The 26,410-nt window shown below is 42.3% G+C and overlaps 1 protein-coding gene across 3 annotated transcripts in view; it reads left to right on the forward strand.

Annotated features, from left to right (window-relative positions):
- The window catches only part of skap1 (src kinase associated phosphoprotein 1), a 362,424-nt gene that overhangs the window by 299,210 nt on the left and 36,804 nt on the right, over positions 1-26,410 (forward strand). For all 3 annotated transcript variants that reach the window (XM_008113483.3, XM_003222615.4, XM_062957013.1), the window contains one exon: positions 13,302-13,414. In XM_008113483.3, coding sequence (XP_008111690.1) covers positions 13,302-13,414 — 113 coding nt within the window. The remainder of the gene's footprint in view (positions 1-13,301; positions 13,415-26,410) is intronic.

Below are 26,410 nucleotides of genomic sequence, written 5' to 3' on the forward strand. Positions count from 1 at the left end.
ATATTCCTGGGCTGAAAGTCCTTTGCATAGATATATGAAATTGCTATTAGACAGTTTCATATATCCACACAAAATCCTGGAACATATAATTGCGGATTCAGGGGTTATACTGTATAACACTCAAAATGAATCTTGAGATAAGTTCTTGCCTTTAGTTCAACCAGCTTTTGCTCCTCAGTTGCTTCCATGATAGCAGAATAGTCTGGAATAGCTATCCTTATGCTCATGATTTCATTGAAGAGCCTCAATAACATGTTTCAGACCTATACCTTTCCAGTGATTTTTTTTCTGACCTCCCATCCTATCCACCACCCATCCCCATAACTAATTTGTGGCACTTCTCCCTCTTAAAATGCAGTTGCAGTGCCAACCTGTCTGGTATGGACTGGCAAAGTGCTATTGCCTTTAATTAGAAACTTCCTCTTTGCATCTTCTGTCTCTGATTGCTTCCTCAGCAGGATTACTGCTCTTTAATTGGTCCTTAATTTGTTGGTTCTTCTTCTCCACAAGGGGAGGCTTTAATTATTTATTGTTATTCAGTTTTTATATTGCAAAATAGTGCTATTTCACTATTTTTTTAAAAGGGAAGCAAATAATGGGTGAAAATCAATAGTTAATCTCCCTCTTTAAGTGTGTTCATGTGTTTGCATGGGGCTTAAATTGGGGATGGGGGCATGAATTTGTACATTGAAGAAGGCTGTGGAGTAAATGTGGTTACAAAGCTCCCATGAGCCAAAGCTCTGATAAGAATAGTGTTCTGATCACATGAGCTTTGTAAGCACAACTTTAATTCTAGGCATACTTAGGTCTCTTGGGGGAACAGACAATAGGAGAGGCTGTTATGTGAACTGGAACAGACTAAATAAGGCCCATTTCAGACTATGCAAGTTTGATACTGCCATATCTTCATCCTATAGAATTCTGGTATTTGTAGTTCTGTGAGATACTCAGAATTCTCTGCCAGCGGGCTCTACTATCACCAAACAAGGGTTGATGATGATGATAATAATAATAATAATAATAATAATAAAAAAACTTTATTTATATTCCTATTTTTTATTTTATTTTTTTCGTGTCAGGAGCAACCGGAGTTGCTTCTGGAGTGAGAGAATTGGCCGTCTGCAAGGACGTTGCCCAGGGGACGCCTGGATGTTTTGATGTTTTTACCATCCTTGTGGGAGGCTTCTCTCATGTCCCCGCATGGAGCTGGAGCTGATAGAGGGAGCTCATCCACACTCTCCCCAGGTGGGATTCGAACCTGGCAGCTTTCAGGTCAGCAACCCAACCTTCAAGTCACTTAGTCCACTACGCCAATTATTATTTATATTCCTATGATGACATAGGACATTAAACTTTTCCCACTTGTGATCCATTTCTCCCCTAGAAATTTTTTCACAACCCGTTTCCTCCCAAGAAACTTTTACATGATCCTGGCTATATATATATATATATATATATATATATATATATATACACACACACACACACACACACACACACACACACACACACACACATACACACACACATATATATATATACTAAACATTTACTGATAATAAATAAGTTCTTGCAAAGCTTGCTAAGGAGTCTGACAAGCATTTCCTACAGAATCCACTGTAGACACTGCAGGTTGTTGCCAACAGATTCAGGTAATTGTCTAGATGGTTTTCAGAAACCCTTTTCTCTTGACAAATTTTTCACTACCTCATCACTGAGCTAAGGGTCAGGACCCTGTTTAGGGTTGGAAGTTGGGACCCACAGTTTAAGCAGCAGTGACATAGGATGTACTCATGACAGACAAAGTGGTTGATCAGGCAGAAAGGGACCTGTTACAGAACAGTTATGGAAAGAGAAAGAAACTTCTAGAACTGTCACGACCCAGGCGGCAGAGGCACCAATAACCATACACAGAGGCCAGAATCTAACTAATATCTTTATTGAAGGAATATATAAAGTTAATAAAAACAAGTATAGAAAATAGTCCAGAATTAGACCCTTCAGGAAAGGTCAGAATTAGTCCAAAAAAGCAATGTCCAATAAGAAATATTAAGGTCCAAAGTTGTAATCCAATAACCGAAACACTCACTTTGCCAAGCAAAGTGAGGGGAGATGACAAGGTCCTTAGTCCATAAAACTTGAGCGTGGCTAGGAAATAACTTGATACTTGAAACAAGGCTTGAACGTGGAACAAGGTAACTAAGAACAAGAACAAGGTCCGTGGAATAACTTGGTAAAATCCGTGAAACAAGGCAAGGATTAGTCCTGGGAAACAAGGCAAAGTCCGTAGGTAAACAAAGGCTGGGAAGCAAGGCGAAGGCTGGATAGCAAGGCAAGGCTTGAGCTGAAGCGAGGCTTGAATCGGAGCGCGCTGTCCAGACACAACTCGCTCCGTAGGCTGACGAATTGACTCCGCGAAGTTGCTACGCGGGCAAAACACCTATATAGAGTCCAACTTTCTCACCAAAGCGGTTCTCTGGGAAACAGAAACGAAAGCTAAACTCTGAGACCAGATGTTAAACTCCTTAAAGATTCTCACGAGAACCAATGTTAATTGGCAACATTCTTAGCTGCTATCCTCGCACTCCTGCGCGAAGCTGAATCCAAACTTCTCTGTTGTTTACAAAACTCCCGGCGCAAGAACACGGGAGAAGTAGGCTCTGGGGTTGTTTGACATACTTCTGGGGCACAACTTTCTTGCAGGTGCAAGGTTTCCAGATCTGCCTGGGAAGGATCTGGCTGAGAGGAATCCAGTTCAGACTGGGAAGGTAAAAAACCCAAGTTTTCATCTTCATCAGGGATTACAATGTCCTGAGCAGGACTACAAGGCCCATGGTTCATCACACTATCCCCCTCCTCAGGGCCCCTCCCAAACTGGGGCCCTCTCCCCGAGGCGCGAGGTCGCGGTTTGGTGGGATAGGTCTGATGGAAGCGACGGGTTAGATCAGGAGCATGGACTGTGGAGGCGTCTTCCCAAGAGCGTTCCTCAGGCCCAAAACCCACCCAGTCAATGAGATATTGTAGGCGGCGGCGATGAAAGCGAGAATCCAAAATGTCCTCAACCTCGAACTCCTCCTCCCCATTCATCAAAACAGGAGGGGGGGCCGGTTGGTCTGTATCAGGACGCACACCATCCGCCGGAAGGAGCAGGGAACGGTGAAACACTGGGTGAATGCGCATTGAACGCGGAAGTTGGAGTTTGAAAGTCACGGGGTTTAATTGCGCCACCACTGGATAGGGACCAATGAAGCGGGCATCTAACTTCCGGCATGGGCGGTGGGAGGGCAGAAAGCGAGTGGACAGGAAAACCCGATCTCCTACCTTGATTTCGGGGCCCGGCTGGCGGTGTTTGTCAGCGTGGCGTTTATAGTCCTCCTTGGCTTGGTCCAGTTGCTGGAGCAAAAGTTGTTGCACCGCTGTGAGTTCCTGCAGCCAATCCTCTGCTGCGGGAACTTCTGAAGTTTCAATGACAGGGGGAAAGAAACGTGGATGGAAACCGTAGTTTGCAAAGAACGGCGTTTCTTTTGTAGAAGCTTGAACTCCATTATTGTAGGCAAACTCAGACAGTGGTAACAGAGAAGCCCAATTGTCCTGTTGGTAGTTTACATAACAGCGAAGATACTGCTCCAAAGTGGCATTGGTGCGCTCCGTTTGCCCATCTGTTTGGGGATGATGAGCTGAAGATAAGCGAGAGTCTATGCCCAGTAGTTTTTGTAGTGCCTCCCAAAAACGAGAGGTGAATTGAGATCCACGGTCTGTGACTAAACTCTTGGGCAATCCATGTAGTCTGAAAACATGCTGAAGAAATAGATCCGCAGTTTCTTTGGCCGTGGGGAGGCCTTCGCAGGGAATGAAATGGGCTAACTTGGTGAATAGGTCCACCACCACTAAGATCGTGGTGAATCCACAGGAAGGTGGTAGGTCAGTGATGAAATCCGCGGAAATTATTTCCCATGGGCGAGATGGGGTAGGAAGGGGGTGCAAAAGCCCTGAGGGCTTCTCCCTTCGTATCTTGGAGCGCTGGCATACTGGGCAGGTGTTGACATATTTTTCCACATCCTTGCGGATCTTGGGCCACCAAAAATCTCTTAGGATCAAATGCATGGTTTTAAATAGTCCGAAGTGTCCTGCTGGTTTGCAGTCATGACACAGACGAAGCGCTTTTTCCCTGCCCGGTCCGGGTGGGATATAAACATGATTTCTATAGCAGAGCAGCCCATCTTTAAGCGAAAAGGGAAAATGCAGACCTTGGCGAAGTTGGTCCTGCGCCCAGGCATCTGCTTGCTGACTAGCCCTGATTTCTTGAGCACAGATGGGTCCTGGAGTAGGGGAAGTTGAACCAATGGGACTGGATTTGGTGTTCCCCACTGTGAGCGTGGCAAAGTTCTCAGGTTGTAGCAGTTGGGATTCAAAGGTCTCCTTGCGTCCTGCAGCGTATTCCGGTTTACGTGACAGGGCGTCTGCTTGCTTGGTTTGAGCTGGGGTCACATAATGGATCTGGAAGTTGAAACGTTCAAAGAATAAAGCCCAACGTTGCTGCCTCTGATTTAGTTTGCGGGCAGTTCTTAGATGTTCTAGATTACGATGATCAGTGTGGACTTCAATGGGGAATTTGGCCCCTTCTAGCCAATGTCTCCAAGTTTCAAAGGCTGCCTTTATGGCCAGTAGTTCTTTTTCCCAAATGGTGTAATTCCTCTCTGGTGTGGTTAGTTGACGAGAATAAAAGGCACAGGGGTGGAGGTGGTCTCCCACCGGTTGTAAGAGTACAGCCCCAATTGCCACATCAGAGGCGTCCGCTTGCACCACAAAAGGGGTTCCAGGATTTGGGTGCTGTAGAATTGGCTGGGAGGTGAATAGTTTCTTCAGTTGCTGGAACCCTTTCTCTGCTTGATCAGTCCAGCGGAAAGGCTGCTTTCCACGGATGCAGCTAGTGATGGGGTCGGACCAGCGGGCAAAATCTGGAATGAACTTGCGGTAGTAGTTCGCGAACCCCAAGAAACGCTGCACCTCTTTCTTGTTAGTTGGCGCCCGCCATTCCAATACTGCTGAAACTTTGGCTGGATCCATGGAAAGCCCTAGAGGCGAGATGCGGTAGCCAAGGAAATCTACCTCTTGTAGATCAAAAGCGCATTTTTCTAGCTTGGCATAAAGTCCATGATCCCGCAGTCGTTGCAACACCATTTTGACGTGGTTCTCATGTTCTGATTGTGATCTGGAAAACACCAAAAAATCGTCCAGGTAGATTATCAAGAATCTGTCTAGATAGTCCTGAAAAATATCGTTGACAAAATGCTGGAACGTTGCGGGAGCTCCGCATAAACCGAAATTCATAACTCGGGACTCGAATAATCCGAATTTAGTCTGGAAGGCGGTCTTCCACTCGTCCCCTTCTCTGATGCGAACTAGATTATAAGCCCCCCGAAGATCCAGCTTGGTGTAGACCTTGGCTCCTCGAAGTCGGTCCAGTAGATCCGAGATTAAGGGCAGGGGATAGCTGTTCCGCTTGGTGATATTGTTCAATGCTCTGTAGTCCACCACCAAGCGTAATTCCCCTGACTTCTTCTTCACAAACATCACTGGGGAGGCGGCTGGGGATTGAGAGGGTCTGATGAACCCCTTGCGAAGGTTTGTCTCTAAGAATTCCCTGAGAGCTTCTTGCTCTGGTTCAGTCAGGGAGTAGAGATGCCCTCGCGGGATCGGGGCCCCCTCCACCAAGTCAATGGCACAGTCATAAGGTCTATGTGGGGGTAATTTTTCGGCTTCTTTCTCATTGAATACATCCCAATACTCGGAGTACTTCTTTGGCAAGGTGATGATGGGCTCGGAGTCTGTGGCATGGCATACCTTGGCTACGAGGCAATGGTTTTGGCAGTACGGTGAAGCAAACTGCAGTTCTCTGTTGGACCAGGAGATGTTAGGGTCGTGGAGTGTCAGCCATGGAATTCCCAAAATCACAGGGAAATGGGGAACCTCGGTAACAAAGAAGGAAATCTCTTCCATATGTTCCCTTATCCACATCCTGGTGGGTTCCGACCACTGGCTTACGGGGCCCGTCTTGAGGGGACGGCCGTCTATGGCTTGCACCACACGGGCATTCTTGAAATCATGATATTGTAATCCCAGAGAGTCGGCATACTCTCTATCGATGAAATTGTTGGTAGCTCCAGAGTCTATCATGGCGTGGATCATGACGGGTCCCCTTTTTGCTGACCATAATGTGACCACGAGAAGGAACAGGACCCCGGTTGGCGGCTCTTGGATGGATTTTTTGACCGGGTTGGCGAGCCTCTCTACACCCGGTCGTTGGCTTCCCCCGCCGGCTGTGTGCCAGTCGGCTCAGACGCCTTCGACTCCGTGGAGGACGCCGCCGCAAGACGGGCGGCAGGCTTCCCTTTGGCTGGGCACTCTCTGGCGAAGTGGCCCCCGTTCCCGCAGTACCAGCAGAGGTTCAAGCGTTGACGACGGGCCTTCTCGGCGGCATCTAGTCTGGGACGCACATTGCCCAACTGCATCGGCACCTCCTCGCCTCCTCTGGGGTATGGGGTTGGCGGCGGGGGTCTCCACACCGGACGTGGCTGAACACTGGCGGGAGCGGGGGGTTTTGCCCCGGCTCTAACGCCCTGGCCTCGAACCCATTGTTTCCTGTTGGCAATCATGACTTCAGCCCGTAAACATTGATCAATGAGTGCCTCGAGGGAATGGGGAGGATCCACCTTGGAGATTTCTTCCAGCATTTCAATGTTGAGACCCTCCCGAAATTGTCCTCTGAGGGCTACATCGTTCCAGCCGGTGTTGTGGGCCAGCACGCGGAACTCGGCTATGTACTGAGACATGGGTCTGTCTCCTTGAAGGAGGCGCCGGAGTTTGTGACCGGCTGCCTCCAAATTGTCCTCGATTCCCCAGGTCTCCTTAAGGTGATCCAAGAAGCGTTGTGCTGAACTTAGGTGGGGGGAGGCTTGATCAAACAGGGCCGTCGCCCAGCTAGCCGCTGGTCCGTCTAGAAGACTGTAGACCCACGCCACCTTGATGTCTTCTTGGGGAAACTCGGCATCACGGGCCTCTAGATAAGCTTGACATTGGCGGCGGAAAACATGAACCTTAGCAGCTTCTCCAGAAAACTTGGTAGGCAACGCCATGGCCGGGAGGCGAACTCCGCGCTCCCTCAACCCTTTTATTTCTCCATCCTGCGCGTTGAGTCTGTCACGGATGCGGTCCACTTCGTCCTTGCTGATGGTGTAGCTGAGCGGCTGTCCAGCCGGCGCGGCTCCGGTAGACATCCTGGCCTCGGTTAGTTGGTGCTTATGGGTGGCGGAGTCAAACTGTCACGACCCAGGCGGCAGAGGCACCAATAACCATACACAGAGGCCAGAATCTAACTAATATCTTTATTGAAGGAATATATAAAGTTAATAAAAACAAGTATAGAAAATAGTCCAGAATTAGACCCTTCAGGAAAGGTCAGAATTAGTCCAAAAAAGCAATGTCCAATAAGAAATATTAAGGTCCAAAGTTGTAATCCAATAACCGAAACACTCACTTTGCCAAGCAAAGTGAGGGGAGATGACAAGGTCCTTAGTCCATAAAACTTGAGCGTGGCTAGGAAATAACTTGATACTTGAAACAAGGCTTGAACGTGGAACAAGGTAACTAAGAACAAGAACAAGGTCCGTGGAATAACTTGGTAAAATCCGTGAAACAAGGCAAGGATTAGTCCTGGGAAACAAGGCAAAGTCCGTAGGTAAACAAAGGCTGGGAAGCAAGGCGAAGGCTGGATAGCAAGGCAAGGCTTGAGCTGAAGCGAGGCTTGAATCGGAGCGCGCTGTCCAGACACAACTCGCTCCGTAGGCTGACGAATTGACTCCGCGAAGTTGCTACGCGGGCAAAACACCTATATAGAGTCCAACTTTCTCACCAAAGCGGTTCTCTGGGAAACAGAAACGAAAGCTAAACTCTGAGACCAGATGTTAAACTCCTTAAAGATTCTCACGAGAACCAATGTTAATTGGCAACATTCTTAGCTGCTATCCTCGCACTCCTGCGCGAAGCTGAATCCAAACTTCTCTGTTGTTTACAAAACTCCCGGCGCAAGAACACGGGAGAAGTAGGCTCTGGGGTTGTTTGACATACTTCTGGGGCACAACTTTCTTGCAGGTGCAAGGTTTCCAGATCTGCCTGGGAAGGATCTGGCTGAGAGGAATCCAGTTCAGACTGGGAAGGTAAAAAACCCAAGTTTTCATCTTCATCAGGGATTACAATGTCCTGAGCAGGACTACAAGGCCCATGGTTCATCACAAGAACAGTGGTTCCCAAAGTGGGTGCTACCGCCCCCTGGTGGGTGCTGGACCGATCCAGGGAGGCAGTGATGGCACCTATTAGGAGATGGGGCGGGGCCAGAGGAGGGGCGGGGCCTCTTCCCAAGTGCCAGAGACAGGGTTAAGCACCTGAGGTGCCTGTTAGGACACACAGGGGACGGAGCTAGAGGAGTGGGCGTGGCTTCTTCCCAAGAGCCCAAGACAGAGCTGAGAATCTATATCTCTCCTGAGGCACTTGTTGGGACACAGAGGGCGGAGCTAGGGAAGGGGGCGGGGCCTCCTTCCAAGAGCCCGAGACAGGGCTGAGCCTCTCCCGAGAAGCCTTTTAGGACTAAAGGGTGGGGCTGGGGCGGGGGCAGGGCCTCTTCCCAAGAGCATAAGACAGGGCTGAGCCTCTGTATACCTCCCCTGAGGTGCTTGTTAGAACATGGGGGCAGGGTATAGAGGTTCAGCCCTGTCAGGCACTTGGGAAGAGGCCCTGCCCCCTCCTCTAGCCCCGCCTTCTGTGTCCTGGCAGGTGCCGCAGGACAGGGATAGAAGCTCAGCCCTGCCTCAGAGCTCATAACTCCACCTATCCCAGTCCTGGCCACCCATTTGTGGCCCCCTCCACCTCCCCTCGCAGCCCTGCATCTTGGACTAGGGGAGAGGCTCAGCCCCGCCCTCTTGAGCAGGAGCCACGCCCACCCCTCTAAGCCACAGCCCCTTCCAGGGGGCACTGAGTCATATTTTTTCTGGAAAGGGGGCGGCAGGCCAAATAAGTTTGGGAACAACTGTGCTAGAAGGAAGCCTTCAATTAAAATTGCAAAGGTTGTTTGTTGCATAGGAATACTTATTGGCTCAGCAACTCTAAAGGGGTTCCATGTGGACACGCAAGCTGAATTGCTTCTAGAAACTGCCAGTTACATTGTTAGGAAAATATGAGTCTAAAATTGGCTCCTGGCTTCTAGTTCCTTCAGAACTGTATTAGCAACCTGAATAAGGACATGTATGCATATCTGCATTCCCCAACTATCCAAAATTACTATCTCTTCATTTGTTTTTACAGGTCGCACACACACAGACACACACACACACACACGCACACAGTTCCTTTAATAATAGCTGACTAATTGTCATGGAATTTCACACTTCAGGCAAAGAAAGATTTACAGGTGAAACACTGAAAGGATTCTTATAGGGACTGTGCTTCACTTCATGGATGGGGATATATGATTTGGAAAAGCGCAATGCTTACGTTAAGACAAAAAGATGTGTAAAGTGCTTATGCAGTTCTATATTTCATAAGGAACTAGGAACCAACTACAGCCTTGTAGGCAACACCTCAAATTAGTTGTTTAGCACACAAATTTGAGCAGTAGCTAGGTGTGGTGGAATTAAAAATCCAAGCAGAAGAGAGAAAAAGTGGTGGGACTCCTGAATCTATCCATTTATGGTTGCTTAGTAATGAGTCCCACACTTGATGCTTTTTTAGATCACAACTTCTGAGCCCTGAGCAAATTTTTAATTTTCTGCATGAGCTCCTTTGTTCTCTCTTCCCAGTTTTGCATATCAGCCCTTGTTCCCTTTTCAATATCTCACACAAAAGACACAGACCTACTTTCTCTCAAGTACTGTTACCAGGATATGTGGTCTCCCTGCTCTATCATTATCTGCTTCTATAAATGCCCCATATTTAGACAATCTCAAACTGGCCACATCAGTCCTTGTCCCTCACATCCAAATCAAAACAGGTCCACCCATTCCTCCTCCCTTGTTTTATTTATCTCTTCTTCTGTAGCATAGCTAAGACTTCAGTAATAGCAATTAATTTGCCCTAACGTCTGAATAAAAAAGAACTAAGGAACGCACTAGTAAAGAGCCCTAGAAATCCTGCCAAAGAAACAGTAGTTATGATACCCTTGTGTACAAGATAAATTACTAATGCATGTATTTCAGTATTCCGATGCACACAGTTCATTATCTTGTGAGACATTTGATATTTTGGAAGCATCTTTCTAGTTCTCATGAGTCCAGAAAAGTTCTGTTAAGAGACATTTTGGAACTTTACTTTTAAAAGTAATTCACTGTTTCTTGTTTTCCCTTGTTAGTTTTAAATAGTTCATCCACTTTTTAACTAGGAAGGATAGTTTCATTTAATTTTTTAAAATAGAAAAATGTCAAAAAAAATCCTACTTCAATTCCAGCTGTGTTTCAGAAGTGAACCATGAACACAGCAAAGAAAAGAAAAGTTTACAGCATTATACATAAGTTATTTTTTATTCTCGTTACTCTCATTTTGCTCCTGATAAAGCAAAACAGCAATTCATTGTTGCTCATGTAATTCCTATAATGTGTTATTTCTGAGTTCTGTGAAAGCTTGTGGATAGAATCTGATGAATAAGTGAAGACAGACAGATATCATTATAGCTGCTGGAGAAGTGTATTCGCTGACATTTAGAAATATATACAGTCAGCTTTTTTTCAAAATCAAAACATGATATTTAATACTTCAGATATTATTATTATACTATTTTTTCTCTCTTGAAGAGATTCAAAGCTGTGAAAACAATACAATCTACCTAAAATCTAGAAACTTTAAAATAGAATAAAACCTAGTAATATGTAAAATGAATAATTAAAAGTATTAAAACCAATTTAAAAGACATTAAATACCATACAACTGACAACATGCTAACTCTAGACCACAGCTTCTTAAACTATTTTTTCTAAATGCCACCTAGTGGTTGTTTTAGACATTTACATAAATCTGTTATGCAGTATTTACTGTGGAGTCTGCAGAAGATGCTTCGGCTGTACTTCATAAAAAGGAAAATAACTCTGTTCAGCAAACCTTGCAAGTGCTGATTTATTACCAAGAAATGTTTGGTTTGTATATCTATTTCATATACCTATTTACCTAGAGTCACATAAAAATTTCTCAGGCCAAAAGGGCTCCCAAGTGGAAAAGTTTAAGACGCCCAGCTCTAGACTGGGTGCCTTGGTCTAGAAAAATATCTCTCATACTCTGAAGAAAGAAGATAAAACTAGATGTGTCCAGGAATGCACTGCAGAATGAATGCAGCATGACAGCACGTTAGCATCATGGCTCAATTCTACTGAGTCATGGGATCTGTGATTTGGTGAGGCACCAGCAGACTTTGGCAGAGAAGACTAAAGTCATGTCAGGTTGCATTCATTCTACTGTGTATATGTACCCTATGTGTCTCAGGCTGGATCTAAACTGCCCCACAATCCAGCTCTAGAATATGGACTAACTGCATTGAACTGGATCACATGAGTCTACAATGCCCTATAACCCATATCAATGCAGTCAGTCTACATTCCGAAATCTATACCGTCATCTTGATAGATCAGGATTTATAGGAAAAAGGTTAATCTCATCTCTCTTTTTTAAAAACTAAACGCGGGGTAAATGGCTAGTTTTTAAAAAAAGAAAGAAATAATGAAATTACAGTAGATCTCATTTCCTGACTCTAATAGTTATCCATGCTTCTGATTGATTTGCATTTGTGCCAAACACAATTCAACTTCCTTCCCTTAAAAATGAGGTTTTCAAAACTTTGATTCAAAATCGCATAGTTACTAAACTAGATAATGGTGATTTGTTGTTGTTTCAGTTGTGTTAAGTGCCTTCAAATCAACTCATACTTATTTTGTTGGCACCGTTTATTCAGAGGAGGTTTGTCATTGCCATTCCCTTAGGATGAGAAAATGTGATTGGATAAATATGCAAGGCATATGAATTAAATCACACTCAGAAAAACAAATAAGATGCCATCCATAAAGCAGAGGGTTGAGTGGAAAGATCCAATTAGGATTTGATCCAGAAGCTATACTTTACTCCAAGGATGGACAAAGTGTGGCCCTCCAGACCTAGTTGAACTGAAATTCCCTCACTGCTGTTTAGATGTGCCTGGAGTTCAACGATGTCTGGAAGGCTGATACTATTCCCTGTCCCTACTTTACAGAACACAAAGTGAGTAGGATCCACTTCAAAATTGCATTCCCTCTTCTGTTCACAAGTACTTCTATTTTTCACTGTCGTGTGCTAAATTGGGAGAGGCTGGCCTATACTTTCCAATAACTGGAAAGTGCTAGGTTTTGGCTTGCTTTTGGACAGGATGCCTTCACCCTCAAACATGTCAGTATAAAACTTAAGTATTTCTCTTTGATCTGCCATTAGGTGTGGCTGAGTAAATAGGCTTGAGATGGGATGAGTGTGAATTAGTTGATATTAAACCCCCACAGGGCTGAAGTGCTGTTGGTCAATAGAGAGTCTGCCTGAAGGTGAAGGGCTTGTTCCTGCTTTTTTTCCAGATTCATAATCTGGGAGTGCTCCATGACTCTCCATTTCTCCTAGAATCCCATGTGAGTGCAAATCCAAGAGTACTTTCAGCAGATGTCCATTTTTTCCATGAACCACTTGAAAATTATCATACTGGCCAATTAACAGGAAAATTTGAATAAACTTTGTTTTGTCCACCAATCAGTATTACTCAAACATGGTCATCCCTTGAGCAATCCCAGTCCCTGAGACATTGGGTGCTTGGAGAGTTTCTGGGAAAGAAAAAAAGAAACAGTTGTAGTCAGTGAGTAAAAAAATATGGTGCCAGTGCCTGGTTGATTGGTTCCCACATCAGATAGTCTGAGATGCACTGCCATAAAGAATATTTTTCACAATATATTTCTTTGGCATCACTATAACTCCTTAAATGAAGATCATATTATGGAAATGACAGATCCTATGTCAAATGCAAAGAAGGACTCTTTTAACTGGTAAATGTTTAGTGGAAAAAGAAAAGCAACAAACTATACCAGGGCCATATTATGAAAATGAATTACAGGTCAAAATGCTAATATTCTCAACTGCTTTATAGCAATGTGTAGACCACCTGAATGTTTCTCTCAGATCATTGCCCAAGGACCTCTGTTTTCAAAATTTCCTAATATTGTGTGTCTCTCCTTCCTTTCCTTTCTGTTTGGTTATAGAAGGATTCACAAGAAGTTATGCAAACTACTATCAAAGTCTGTGGGACTGTACTGGTAGCCACCCAGATGAGCTGTCCTTCCAGCGTGGAGATTTGATATATATCATCAGTAAGGTAGATGTGAAATTGACAATTGAATTGACAAATGAATTCTGATTTCCAAGCCATGTTTTAACCAAAGAGTTCTTCCTCTTCAAGGAAATAATAATAATAATTTGTTTAATGTTAAAATATATTGTAAAGCAATGGTAGAAGGAGATCCTTAGTTTGGATTCTTCTGCTTGTTCAATCTGTTAGTGACCCACACTTATTCTTCCAATACTCTTATATAGCAAATGTATCAAGTTCACACCCACTTATCAGCTTTGCTATGGGGTAGGTAAATTTTATGCATTTAAACCCTGGATAGAGCTGTACTCCAGAACAGGAGAGAGGACATGCATAGTCTTCAAAGATTACATAATGACAGCTCCTTGCTATGGCAGAAAGAGAAGAAACATATAATATTTTCTTTATTTAAAACCACTAAACTATCATTTTATACAATGGGACTGGAGTATCCACAAATTTTAATTTCATGAGATCTGAAACCATACCTTAGTGGATACCAACAGCTAATTTTAATTCTTTGAGGTTTTTATAAAATATATAAATAAAATATAATTGTTTCTTTTGTACTTCAGTAACAATGTGATTGATGGGTGTAGCAGGAATGTCAAAGAAGAAGTACAAGTTCTAGGGAGGGTTCCTCCAAAATGGTACCCTCCATATGTGTTGCACTATAACTCATATCATGAAGGACAGCGTGTTAGGAAGGCTCCTCCAGAGCAGTTCCAGTTCATAGAGAGTAACAGTGAGCTAGCCAGTCAGCTTGGCCAGCCTCTTTCATGAATCAATTGTCTGCCTGAAATACTTCCCAGGGATTCCGTTTGTGTATGGACAATGGCCCCAAAACATACAAGTGAACGTGGAAAGAATTCTGCAAATTACAATAGGTTAAAAATCACAGATCTAAATCAACCCCATTCTATCTTATTTTTCTCTCTCACTTCAAACTCTAGTCTGCTTCTTAGACTCAGAAAGTTATTTTTGGAAACTTTTTTCCTCACAGCAGAGTTGGTCTCAGTAATAGGCTGAGCATGTGTGTAAATCACTCAGGAATTGCAAGGGTAATTGAGCTGCTTGGTCAGGTGTGAGGCAGGGGCCAGGGAAGTGCAAGGTGAAGGAATATGGTGGTACAAAATACTTTCTGTGCTTCAAATGTGCAGGTGAATAAATCAGTAAGTTTCTAAAGGTGTGGATGAACGAGGCTTAAGCAAGGATCCAACTCTCCAGGCAGTTTGATTTTGAGACCTAAAGACACTGAATGTTAAATGAGACCATTGCCCACGAATAGAGAGAATATAAGACAGGTGTGAGGGAGTAAGGGCTACAACAGTGTTTCACACTAGAGATTAGTTGTCTGGAATGGACTCTGTGGTTAGGGTTTTATAGGACCCAGTGCCCTGTGATTGGCCCTTTGAGGCATCAGACTGGAGGTGGCATCCTCCATACCACCTCCATACCTAGGTGGCATCCTTGAATACAGAGTACAGCCTTCAGGGTTTGCAGTAGAAATAGCTGCTGGTACAAATGGCAGAGTCGCAGAGTCTGGATGCCAGTAGCCCCAACTCTGTAGCCTTTTTGGTCCTTTACAGATGATGTAATGGTAAATGTAGTAATATGGGAAGGGAGCCAGCATGGTATGGTTTGAATATTTGACTATGACTCTGAATACCAGGGTTCAAAGCCTTGCTTAGCCATGAAAACCCACTGGCTGAGCTTGGGAAAGTCATGATATCTCAGCTTCAGAGAAAGGTGAAGGGAAACCCTCTGAACAGATCTGGCCAAGAAAATTGGATGGTTGGTTGACGTAAGTCAGAAACAATTCCAGGAGTTAAAAACTCTAAAATCAGGACAGTAAATAAAGTACAATGCTCTGAAAACAGGGGGATTCCAGATATGAAACAATCAGGGCCAGCGAACACCTCCTAACAAAGGATTACCCCAGGCAGGAATCAGCCAGGCCTTGAATATGCAAGGCCATTAAATGCTAATCAAGGTGATTAATTGCAACATTCACACTTTCCTCCAGAAGACAAGAGTTCTTTCTCCCATTCTGGACCTTCCACAGATATATAAACCTCAATAACAGTTTCCAATAGTGAGGTTGCCTGCCATAGATGTGGATGAAATATCAGAAGAGAATGCTTCTGGTACATGGGCATACATCCCGGGAAACTCCCAGCAACCCAGTGATTTTGGCCATGAAAGCCTTTGACAACACAGTTCCAAGAGTACTTCTGTAGATATTGTTTCTTGCCCACCACATAACAACAAATTTAAGAAGAGCATTACTGATGAGGAATAATGCACATATCTGCAAGGATTTAGTGCAGCAGTGTCAACATATGTCTATTAACGTATAGTGAGTCCATTAATTTCATAGAGGTTTCTTAAGCAAATAATATTCAGAGAGAGTTTTGTCAGTTTTTTCCTCTGAAACTTAGCCTACAGCACTTGGTCTTCATTGATGGTTTCCCATCCTAGTACTAACCAGAGCTGACTCTGCTTAGCACCTAAAATGAGATGGAATTTAGTGCATTTACTGTTTGAAAATTCAAAAATAATTATTTTAAGGCCTTATAACTAGACTTTAAACCACCAATTTATGTATATAGTTTAATGCTCCACCAGGAATCATTTATGGCAGATCCATCTGCACTTGCGTTCTTTCCTCTGCAACGTGAGAACATGACCTGGTTTTAACTCTCTTCTGTGACTCAAAATTGGAGCTCCATCACAACTTCTTCACATGTAACCAATTGGTCCTGAGTGCCTCCCTTTTCACAAATTACTTTGTGTGGCAACAGAGCTCACCTATAACAATACAGCAAAGTGATGCTTGATAAACCATGGTAGAAGGGGGGTTGGGATAGATGCGAATATGGAAGGAGGGTAGGAGACTGAGAAAAAAGGTGTTTGAAAAGCCTGTTCACTCAACTGCATTTTAATTTCCTTTTCAATCTTGTCCCAATTAATTTTGCGGAATTAATCTCACAGAAGCAACCGTGGCAGTGGCGCAGAGGCTGACTGGCTTTTTCTTTTCTTTTTCTTTGTTGATTTTTTTCTTTCCTTCTTCCCTTTTTGTAAAGCAGTGCAATTGCTGTGCCTTGAACATGAAATAGTAGCTAATATAAAAATCCATCTGGTGTTGTTTGGAATGCATGCCGTCTGCTGCTAAGGTCCTGTCTGACATTTCATGCATCAGCCGTGGGGAGACGTGATTTTGGTTGGGGAGGGTTATTTGGCTGATATTCAAATGCCAGCAGGAAGGACCTGTCCAATCTTACTACTGTGGCAAGGGAAACTGGCTGCATAAACCTTGCAACTTCACTCTAAAAATATTTTTAACAGAAGACAGATTCTTTCTCTTCAACATCATAGGTAGTACCAATTGAGAATGTAATCCTAGCTGGAACTGAAATGCAAAATTGTATTAGTTGTTGTCAAATGCAGATTTCATGAAACAACCTCAAATCCTGTATGCATTTTGTTTCTTTTGGAAAAAGAACTCTGGATATAGGAGCCACAGATCCTTTCACCAGTGACACCCAGTGGCTTGTTACACATATTGCATAGCAACAAACCCATTCTCTTTCACTGCACCATTCCAGTACTCTGATATTACATGGGCAACCATGGCTATATCCTGTGGTTCCCTGGAATTTATAGTTTCATCTGGTTTTGAAAATTATCTGCTGGAGACCTTTAACTAAACTGTAAATCCAGGAATTCTATGAGGTATAGCCATAGTAATAAAAGTAGTACAGTAGAGTTTCACTTATCCAACATAAACAGGCTGGCAGAATGTTGGATACGGGAAAATGTTGGATAATAAGGAGGGATTAAGGAAAAGCCTATTAAACATCAAATTACGTTATGATTTTACTAATTAAGCACTAAAACATCATGTTTTACAACAAATCGACAGAAAAAGCAGTTCAATACACTGTAACGTTATGTAGTAATTATTGTATTTATGAATTTAGCACCAAAACATTGCAATGTATTGAAAATACTGACTACAGGAACACTGACTACTAAAAGGCAGACTGCATTGGATAATACAGAACGTTGGATGAGCGAAGGTTAGATAAGCGAGACTACTGTATCAAAGTGGTATCATTGCATGTAAATAGTCTCCTGTATTGCTCCTAAGTATAAACCTGGCATGAAATTCTACTTGGCCTCCTTTTAACTGAAAAATATCACATTGGCAGAGGACAGTTCCTTTCACAATGAATACTTCATTTCACTTCAAACTGAGTTGCTTTTCCTGTTGATATTTTGGAAACTCAAATCACAAAATTGCATTTTCTTGTGATATATAGTGTTGTCAGTTTTAGGCTTTACATTTTTAAAGTATTGTATCATTTAAAAACATTGCCAGTGGAGTTGAGTTATATACCTTTATTAACGACAAATATTACCGTGTTTCCACAAAAATAAGACAGTGTCTTATATTAATTTTTGCTCCCAAAGATGCTCTAGGTCTTAATTTCAGGGGATGTCTTATTTTTCCATGAAGTAGAATTCACATTTATTGTTGAACAAAAAATGAACATTTATTATATACTATACAGTAGTTGTCATCATAAACCAGCATAACCAGACAAACTGTGAATCCTATCAAGAATTTCTTGTTACTACCACTATTTCCATGTACAACACTCTGGTACGTACATTTACCGATCCTGCATGCTCTGGTGTTCTGTTCGGGCATGCTTCCAAACAAAAACTTTGCTAGGGCTTACTTTTGGGGGAAGCCTTATATTTAGCAATTCACCAAAACCTCTACTAGGTCTTATTTTCTGGGGATGTCTTATTTTAGGGGAAACAGGGTATGTGACAGAAAGGTGTATGCTTTCAGGTTTGCCAGAACTTTTCACCAGCACAAAAATTAGGGATTGCACAGGAAACTCTAAAATCCTATCAAAATGTTGTTGTTGTGAAATCTGTGCTTAAATTCAAATCACAAGATGAAGTCTAGTAGATGTTCAAGTATCTGATTTTATCTAGCAATATGTACTGCTATGAAGTAGCACCAGCTGATCACCATATTCTGTTTCTTCTCTTAGCTTCTAATTATTATGATACTAACACTGGCTAAAAATATACTCTTCTTCTCTTTTAAATTCTGACCAATATTATTCACCAGGGTGCATTTGAGCCTCCTACTGAAAATAGTTTTAAGATGGGCATCAAAAAAACTTTTCCACAGTGCTACTTCAGATTGTCTGAAGAAGTGAATTAAAGCCTTTTATGTTGATGGAGCAGTAAATCTGTGCTGGGTTTTTGCCTGAACTTTAACAGAACTCTCCAATACCCTGAACCTATTTGGATGCAGGGCTTAGCAACTTGGATAGTTTCAGACTGATATCCAGAACAGATTTAGTTGTAGTTGTGTGCCTTAAAGTCATATCATGGGTTTTCTTAACAAGATTTCTTTAAAGGAGTTTACTGTTGTTGTCTATGAGGCCGAGTGAGTATGACATACCCATGATCACCCTGTGGGTTTCCAAATCTTAGTAGGAATTTGAACTCGGGTCTCTTAGATTCCTAATCACTCAACTGCTACACCATATTGGCTCTACCAAGGGCTGATTAGAAATGTTAATATTCTATTGTTTCAATCATGTAGGGAAGGAGGATGAATAGCTTCTCCAGTTTTCTTACAGCTGTAGAAAAAATAAATATTTCTGCTCACTTATTACACAGCCATCTTTTAGTGTTGCAAGAAATTGTTTTGTGCCAAAATACAGAAAAGGGCAATTTTTCACATAGCCATATCTGAGATAGCTTTTTTGTGGAAGTTTTTTTGTGTATAATGTTTTTGCCATGTAATGTGCCAGGGTTGCCTAGAAAAATACATGTAGCTGCCTAAAAACAGACAAAACCATATGTATTTCTGCAGCACAGAATAATTTCCCAAAACACTTCAGGATATGAAAATACTGGATTAAAATTGCAAAAAAAATATCTTGCTACAATTTTATGTTTCTTAACAAGATTTATTGAGTCTCGGTAAAACCAATTTTGGAAACAATAAAGGGAAATATTCTTTCCATCCTTAGATTTATCAACCCAGTAGCATGGCAGCTGTTTTTGGGTGCCAAGGAAGGGATACTTGGTAGCTATCTTACACTGTACCAAAGGGAAAGATGTAATGCTCACAGGCTGATACTGTACTCATGTCCTGATCTATGGGCTTTCCATCTGATCCAGCATGGCTTTTATTTAGCTTCAGCTCTTTGATTAGATTTCAGGCTGTCTGAGGACTTTATAAAGGCAGGGCAAGCGAGAAATCCATCCTCCAGAGAGGAGCTCCAAGGAATTATGACTCAGCCTTGAAGCTCAGCCTTTCCATATATAAGGTCTTAGCTACAGGCCCTGGCATTGCTGGCCGAGTCAGCAGGATTGGCAGAAGCCTCTTACCTACGAGTGGCTTTTCCTTCAGTGTCGTTTTGTTTAGTTTTACTAGTGTAAAACCCAGCTTTGGGGAAACAATGGTTATTCACATTACAAATGCCTTTCCTTTGCTTTATTTTCTGCACTGAGTTCAATATGAGACTTACTTCCAAACAGCTGTTCAAATGTTTCTGCTTAGGAATTTGTAGCAGCATCCATTTCTACACTCTGTAGCCCAAACTAGTAAAACTTTTCATCCATGAATTGCAAGCATTTCTTTGCTACCAGCAAGGGCTGGAAACACTGCACTTCAACAAAATAAAAGCACTGATTTCCAGTATGCTGAATTTTGTATGCAACACTAAGTATGAAAGATGGATATTAATATGTATATTGCGTTGCTGTGAATTTTCCAGGCTATATGGCCATGTTCCAGAAGCATTCTCTCCTAACATTTCACCCACATCTACAGCAGGCATCCTCAGAGGTTGTGAGGTATTGAAAACTAGGTCAGTGAGGTTTATATATCTGTGGAAGGTCAAGGATGGGAGAAAGAACTCTTGTCCGTTGGAGAGAAGTGTGAATATAGCAATTAATCACCTTGATCAGCCTTGAAAAGCCTTGCAGCTTCAAAGCCTGGCTGCTTCCCTCCTGGGGGAATACTTTGTTGGGAGGTGTTAGCTGGCCCTGGAATTCCCCTGTTTTCAGAGTGTTGTTCTTTGTTTACTGTCCTGATTTTAGGGTTTTTTAATACTGGTAGCCAGATTTTGTTCATCTTCCTCCATTCCATTAAAATTGTACACATGCCTGTGGATTTCAATAGCTTCTCTGTGTAGTCTGACATAGTGGTTGTTAGAGTGGTCCAGCATTTCTGTGTTCTCAGATAATATGCTGTGTCCAGGTTGGGTTATCAAGTGCTCTGCTATGGCTGACTTCTCTAGTTGAATTAGTCTACAGTGCCTTTTATGTTCCTTGATTCATGTTTGGGCAATGCTGCATTTGGTGTTCCCTATGTAGACTTGTCCACAGCTGTATGGTATATGGTAGACTTCTGCAGAGGTGAAAGGATCACTTTTGTCCTTTCCTGAACATAGCATTTGCATGTATGTATGTATGTATGTTCCTATACAAAGTATTGATAATGATTTTTAGTTTTATTTTACTAGTTTTCCTCAGCATTATGCTTTTCTCCTCTTACCCTCAACCTGCAAAAACGTATATTCAGCCTTAGACAACTGCTAATTCATTCCCCTCATAGAGATGGAGTGAAAGATGGCTTTCATCTTTGCCCATAACCATCTTGTCTCTTGTAAACCCCAGCCTTGGTGTAGCAGCCCCAGCCTCTAAGATCTCGACTGACATTGACAGCCCCAGGATAGGTGTAGCCTGCAGGTGTCTGACTGTTGCTATAAGGTCTGTAACAGGATGCCATGTGCTCTGTACACTCCAGGCCTTTTAAACAGCAACAACCAATCCCTTTTAGCGCAGTGGCTAAAGCAAAGATGGAGATGCTGAGCTCTCAATGCACCTCCGGCACCACCAATAATGCTCTTGTGGAGATCCTCACTGGCACCATTAAAAGAGCAGTTGGTGGTTATGCTCAACAACCTGAACCAGTTTGCATCCTCAGGTGCTTTTAAATGACAAACAGGGCTTGTAGCAAACCTTGCCACTGTGGCAGCCAGGCTTTACCCTAGTATTACCAGATGTCCTTGAGTTTATCTTTTTAAACAACTGTCTCTAATTCTTTTTCTTTAAGCACCAACGGTGTGACATGTACAGAGTTTGACAAAGTTACCTGGATATAACCAGCCATTTTGCATAAGGGGATCTAGGAACTGGAGTTCAAAAAATCTAACATTTCAAAGTACTGCCAGGTAATACCAATGTGACAAGATCTAATGTATCTCAGAGGTCAATGTTTTATAACTGGCCAAGATTTTATACATTTCTGGACTGGTTTAAACTAAAGGCACCAGATTTTGGCAGTTACACGGGGTTAGCCCTGGTTAATATTTAGATGGGAGACAGTCAACTAATACCAGGTGCTGTAGGAGATAGATAGATAGATAGATAGATAGATAGATAGATAGATAGATAGATAGATAGATAGATAGATATGCCAGAGGAAAGAAAATGGCAATTCATCTCTGACTGTTCATTGACTAAGAAAATCCAGTAAAATTCATGGGATAACCATAAGTTGAAAATTGATGAATTACACTTACTGATACATAGTTATGCTGAATTACACAGTCATGCCACAGATTGTATAGTAAACACCTTGGCTTTGAGCTCACTTGTTGAACCATAGACAATTAGTTCTCCACAGACTAAGTCTGAAGTAGGGTAGGGCTTAGTGTACACATGCATGCATTTATTAAATGATTGGCACACCAATGCAACCTCTAAGAAAGCATAACCAAGTATGAAATTATCTTTACACTGTGCATTCCTGTAAAACATTTTTAGGATATCTTGTCGTTTGTATTCATTTGTATCATACAAGGAAGGGGTTCAATAGTGCTTTTCAATCAGATACAAACCAGAACCTTACTAACAAATATCCTGAGTTAAGAAGCCCCAGTGGATAATTTAGATTCATGACTAAGAAAGTAACTATATCAAGGATAGGAAATATATGGTCTTCCACATGTTATTGGACTACAAATCCCATGAACCCCCACTGTTGCCACTGCTGGGTAGGGCTGTTGGGAGTTATGTTTTTAATAAAGGAGAATGCAGAAGTATGAAATAATAATAATAATAATAATAATAATAATAATAATAATAATAATAATAATAATAATTTTATTTCTTACATGCCTCTCCTTGTGGCTCAGGTCAGGATACAACATAGCTAAAAACACATAAGCATTATATAAAATACACATATTAAAATGTATTTCTACAAAATGCATATATTAAAATAAATATAATATAGTGAGTTTAAAATTCATGATTAAATGTTGTAGTAGAGCCTGTGAGTAACGTTAAGAACAGTAGTATGGGTGCCAGAAGGGAGAAAAGGGTTACTCGGGAGCAGGAATCTGATGATGAGCAGCAGAGAAAGAGGATCCGGGACATACTTACAGCACCTACAGATGAGGAGTCATTTGAGAGATTCTCTGGGGATGATGGGTCAATGAGTGAAGGAGAAGGAGGAGACACCATGGATTGGACTAAGATAAGAGAAGTGCAAGCTATTTGTGAGGTGCCAACAACTAGTGATACCTTTATGGGGTTCTCTGGGGGTGAAGACTGGCAATCAGGGGATCAAACTGAGTCTTGGGGGGATCTAAGTCTTGACAGGAGATGGAGGAATTGGAGGCAAAGGCAAGGGAATTCACGTGAAGAGCTGGGAGCAGCTGCGGGTGATAGTGATGGGGCGGTGGTCAGTTCATCTTCTGATGATGGTTTGTAGATAAAAGTGGGTTCAGGGGTCTTTGCAGAAGGCAAGGTGTTGATGTGCATTGGTAAAGATTCTTGTAGACTTGCTGTTGCCTGTTTCATGTTCGGTGTTGGATTCGGATCTGCAGTTTGGACCTGGACCAGTTTGGCTAAAGATGCTGCTTCTGCGGACACTGGAGCAAGGTGTTTCAGATTTCTCCCGCTTCAACCCTGGACTTTGGCTGACGACGCTTTTGTTAACCATTTGTGTACTGTGCCTTTTTGTTTTGCCTCAGAGCGCTTTGTTTGACTTGTTGCTCTTTGCATCCAGTTAATCTGGATCATCTTTCTGTTAACCTTTTGGACCAGGTCTGGTTTGGTTTTTTGAGTTTTGACCAGTGGAACTACATTTTAGTTTCTCTGCGTCCCTTTTCTTTTGTTTTAATAAACTCTGTTTTGAAGTCACTTTTAAGTCTGTGATTCCAACATTAAAACTGGCTGTGTAGGCCTACTGAAGGAGATAGGTCTTCAGGTGCATTTTAAATTCCAACAGCTTATTTAGCTGTCAGATCCCTTCTAACAGGTCATTCCATAGTCAGTTACTGATGGGTTTCAAGCTTAAGAGTACTCTTAATATGTATATTTTTAGTATACACCAAAAGGGTTTTAGTTGTGCATACTTAAAAGTGTAACTTGTGAATGAAACAAGACAGATGCTTGGAATATTTGCAAGATAAAAATTATGTTCAGCAGAGAGTCAGGGTTGCTATAGTTTTCTGCCAAGTTTATGTATGGTTGCATACTTGGGTGGGCTACTATGTAATATGTGGAATAACACCCCACGTATAAGGACACTCATATTCAGAATGAAATGTATCTCCTCAGATCCCTCTAAGGCAGTGGTTCTCAACCTGTGGGTCCCCAGATGTTTTGGCCTTCAATTCCCAGAAATCTTAACAGCTGGTAAACTGGCTGGAATTTCTGGGAGTTATAGGCCAAAACACCTGAGGACCCACAGGCTGAGAAACACTGTCTTAGATGGGTCTGGGGAGATAATTTCATTGTGAATATGAGTGGTTCAATCATCTACTCATGTCTAATTCCTTATGCATGAGTTGTTATTCCACATATTACATGGTAGCCCACATGGTCATTAGCCAGTTTGGATTGTATTGGTGAATACAGCTTTGCTCAGCTGCTTGAGATATTTGATGCTTCCTATTCCGCAGATACCTTTTGTAAGACAAACAAGTCTTATTTGTTCTGGCTTAGTGTTTTGACATTTAGCATCCTGGATTTTGTTGATTTGGAATAGAGCAACAGCTTTGCTTGTAGGCAGATTAGCTTCATCTCTTTTCCATCTTGATGATTCAGTCCAGTGTCCATTTAAAATGCCTTAAATATGACATAAGTCTCATCTACACCATATCATGCAGTTTCATAATGCAGTTTACCTGCATTGAACTGGATTATATGAGTCTACGCAGCCATATAATCCAACTGGATTAAACTGCATTCTGAAATTGCGTTATATGGTGGTTTAGATGAGGCCACATATAATGCAGTTCAATGCAGTTAAGTACTATCATACTTCTGTTGTTCAGCACTCAACTTCGTGCTTCCAAATATTCCAGCCCCATGAATTCCCACTGTTGCTTGAAAATACAATTTTATTCCAAACTCTGGAGTGAAAGGAGGAGGAGGGTGACATCTAGTGGTCTTTCTTTGGGAATGTAAAGAAGGAAGAGACAGGGTGTTGGATGGGGAGGATGATGGGGGGCAGCCAAGGAGTCACAAGTCTCAATGATCCTTGGTTTCAACGAAAGGCCATTTTTGCAATTGGCGCTCAAACCCACATATCATTCCTCCTCTCCCCCCTCCCGCCCCCTGTGCTGACTATAGAATCGGGAAAGGCCTGGGAATAGAATTTGAGGTCAGCTAGAAGGCAACGGTCATACACCGGTCAAATTCAGGCTTAAGGCTATTTCCCCACTTCATGTCCCCTCTTCAAAAAGCTTTCCTTAACATAACCCCCTTCATCTCCACCCTGAGACAAGAACCAGCCATCCAGAAACAAACCCTGGGACAATTCATTCCTCCCACGTAATTTTCTATACATCGTTTTGTGTAAGGACAGAAAGGTTATGCAAGGGCAGGGTTGGGTGTGCTATTCCACCCCTGTAATAATCTAGCGCTGCCCAGTAACACAACACACACACACACACACACACACACACACACACACACACCAGGGTTCCTCTGCCTCTCCCCATGCCACTTTTCCCCTTCCTCCCTAAATTCTGTTATGTTTTGCTATCCTGCATATTGGAGCTGTAATGGGATTAAGGGGGTTAAAGTTTAAGACACAAAAGTAACATGTTAGCCTTTAAGATGCCATAAGACTACTGTTTTCACTGCAACAAACTTAACAATACTTCCCTGAAAACTTTAAAAATAACTTCATAATTTATTATGGCTTCCCTGCTTCCAAAATTCACAAACTTAACCATTATCAGTGAGGTTGAGCTCAACTGCTTATGTCATACACTTGGAAGTCCCATACTTTTGTTCTTAGAAGTAATTGATCCACATACTCTTCCTTAATTCTCTAGTCTCATTGCTGTGAATCTAACCTTCCATTTCACCCATAAGAATATGTTGATAGCATGGGAAATCCCATCTTCTTATTACTGTCCCTTCTCTGATTGTGAAAAGGGCAAGCTTTTTTAAGGGGTGTACACTAACTTTTAGGATCTACATTGGCAAGGCTTCTGTATAGCATCTTCTCTTTTGATCTAGAGTTTTGTTAGTCTTAACTGTACTAGAGAATATGTCTCACAAGCATGTTAAGGCTAGACAAAAGCAGGTTGAAATAATACAGCAGAGAGAGAGAGAGAGAGAGAGGGAGAGAGAGAGAGGGAAGCACAGTCGCATGCTCTTTGTTAATTAAATTGCAAAGACTACCATCACCTGGTTCTGTAATTCAAAGACTAATGTTCATTGGAATCCCCACTTCACCCATAAGATGGCATGGAAGTCTGGAGGAGAAACCCCATCCTCTTAGGAGTCTTATTGTGACAGCACCAGACTTAAACTCTTAAATATAATCAGCATTCCATGATCTTGAAATATGAATTGTGGATCAAAGGTGATCGGTACAGGTCGGTTGCCATTCAGGATGGCAGAATGGGCAATATGTGTATCTGAGAT

This window comes from Anolis carolinensis, chromosome 6, assembly GCF_035594765.1.
Source record: "Anolis carolinensis isolate JA03-04 chromosome 6, rAnoCar3.1.pri, whole genome shotgun sequence".
In the NCBI taxonomy this organism is placed as follows: Eukaryota; Metazoa; Chordata; class Lepidosauria; order Squamata; family Dactyloidae; genus Anolis; species Anolis carolinensis.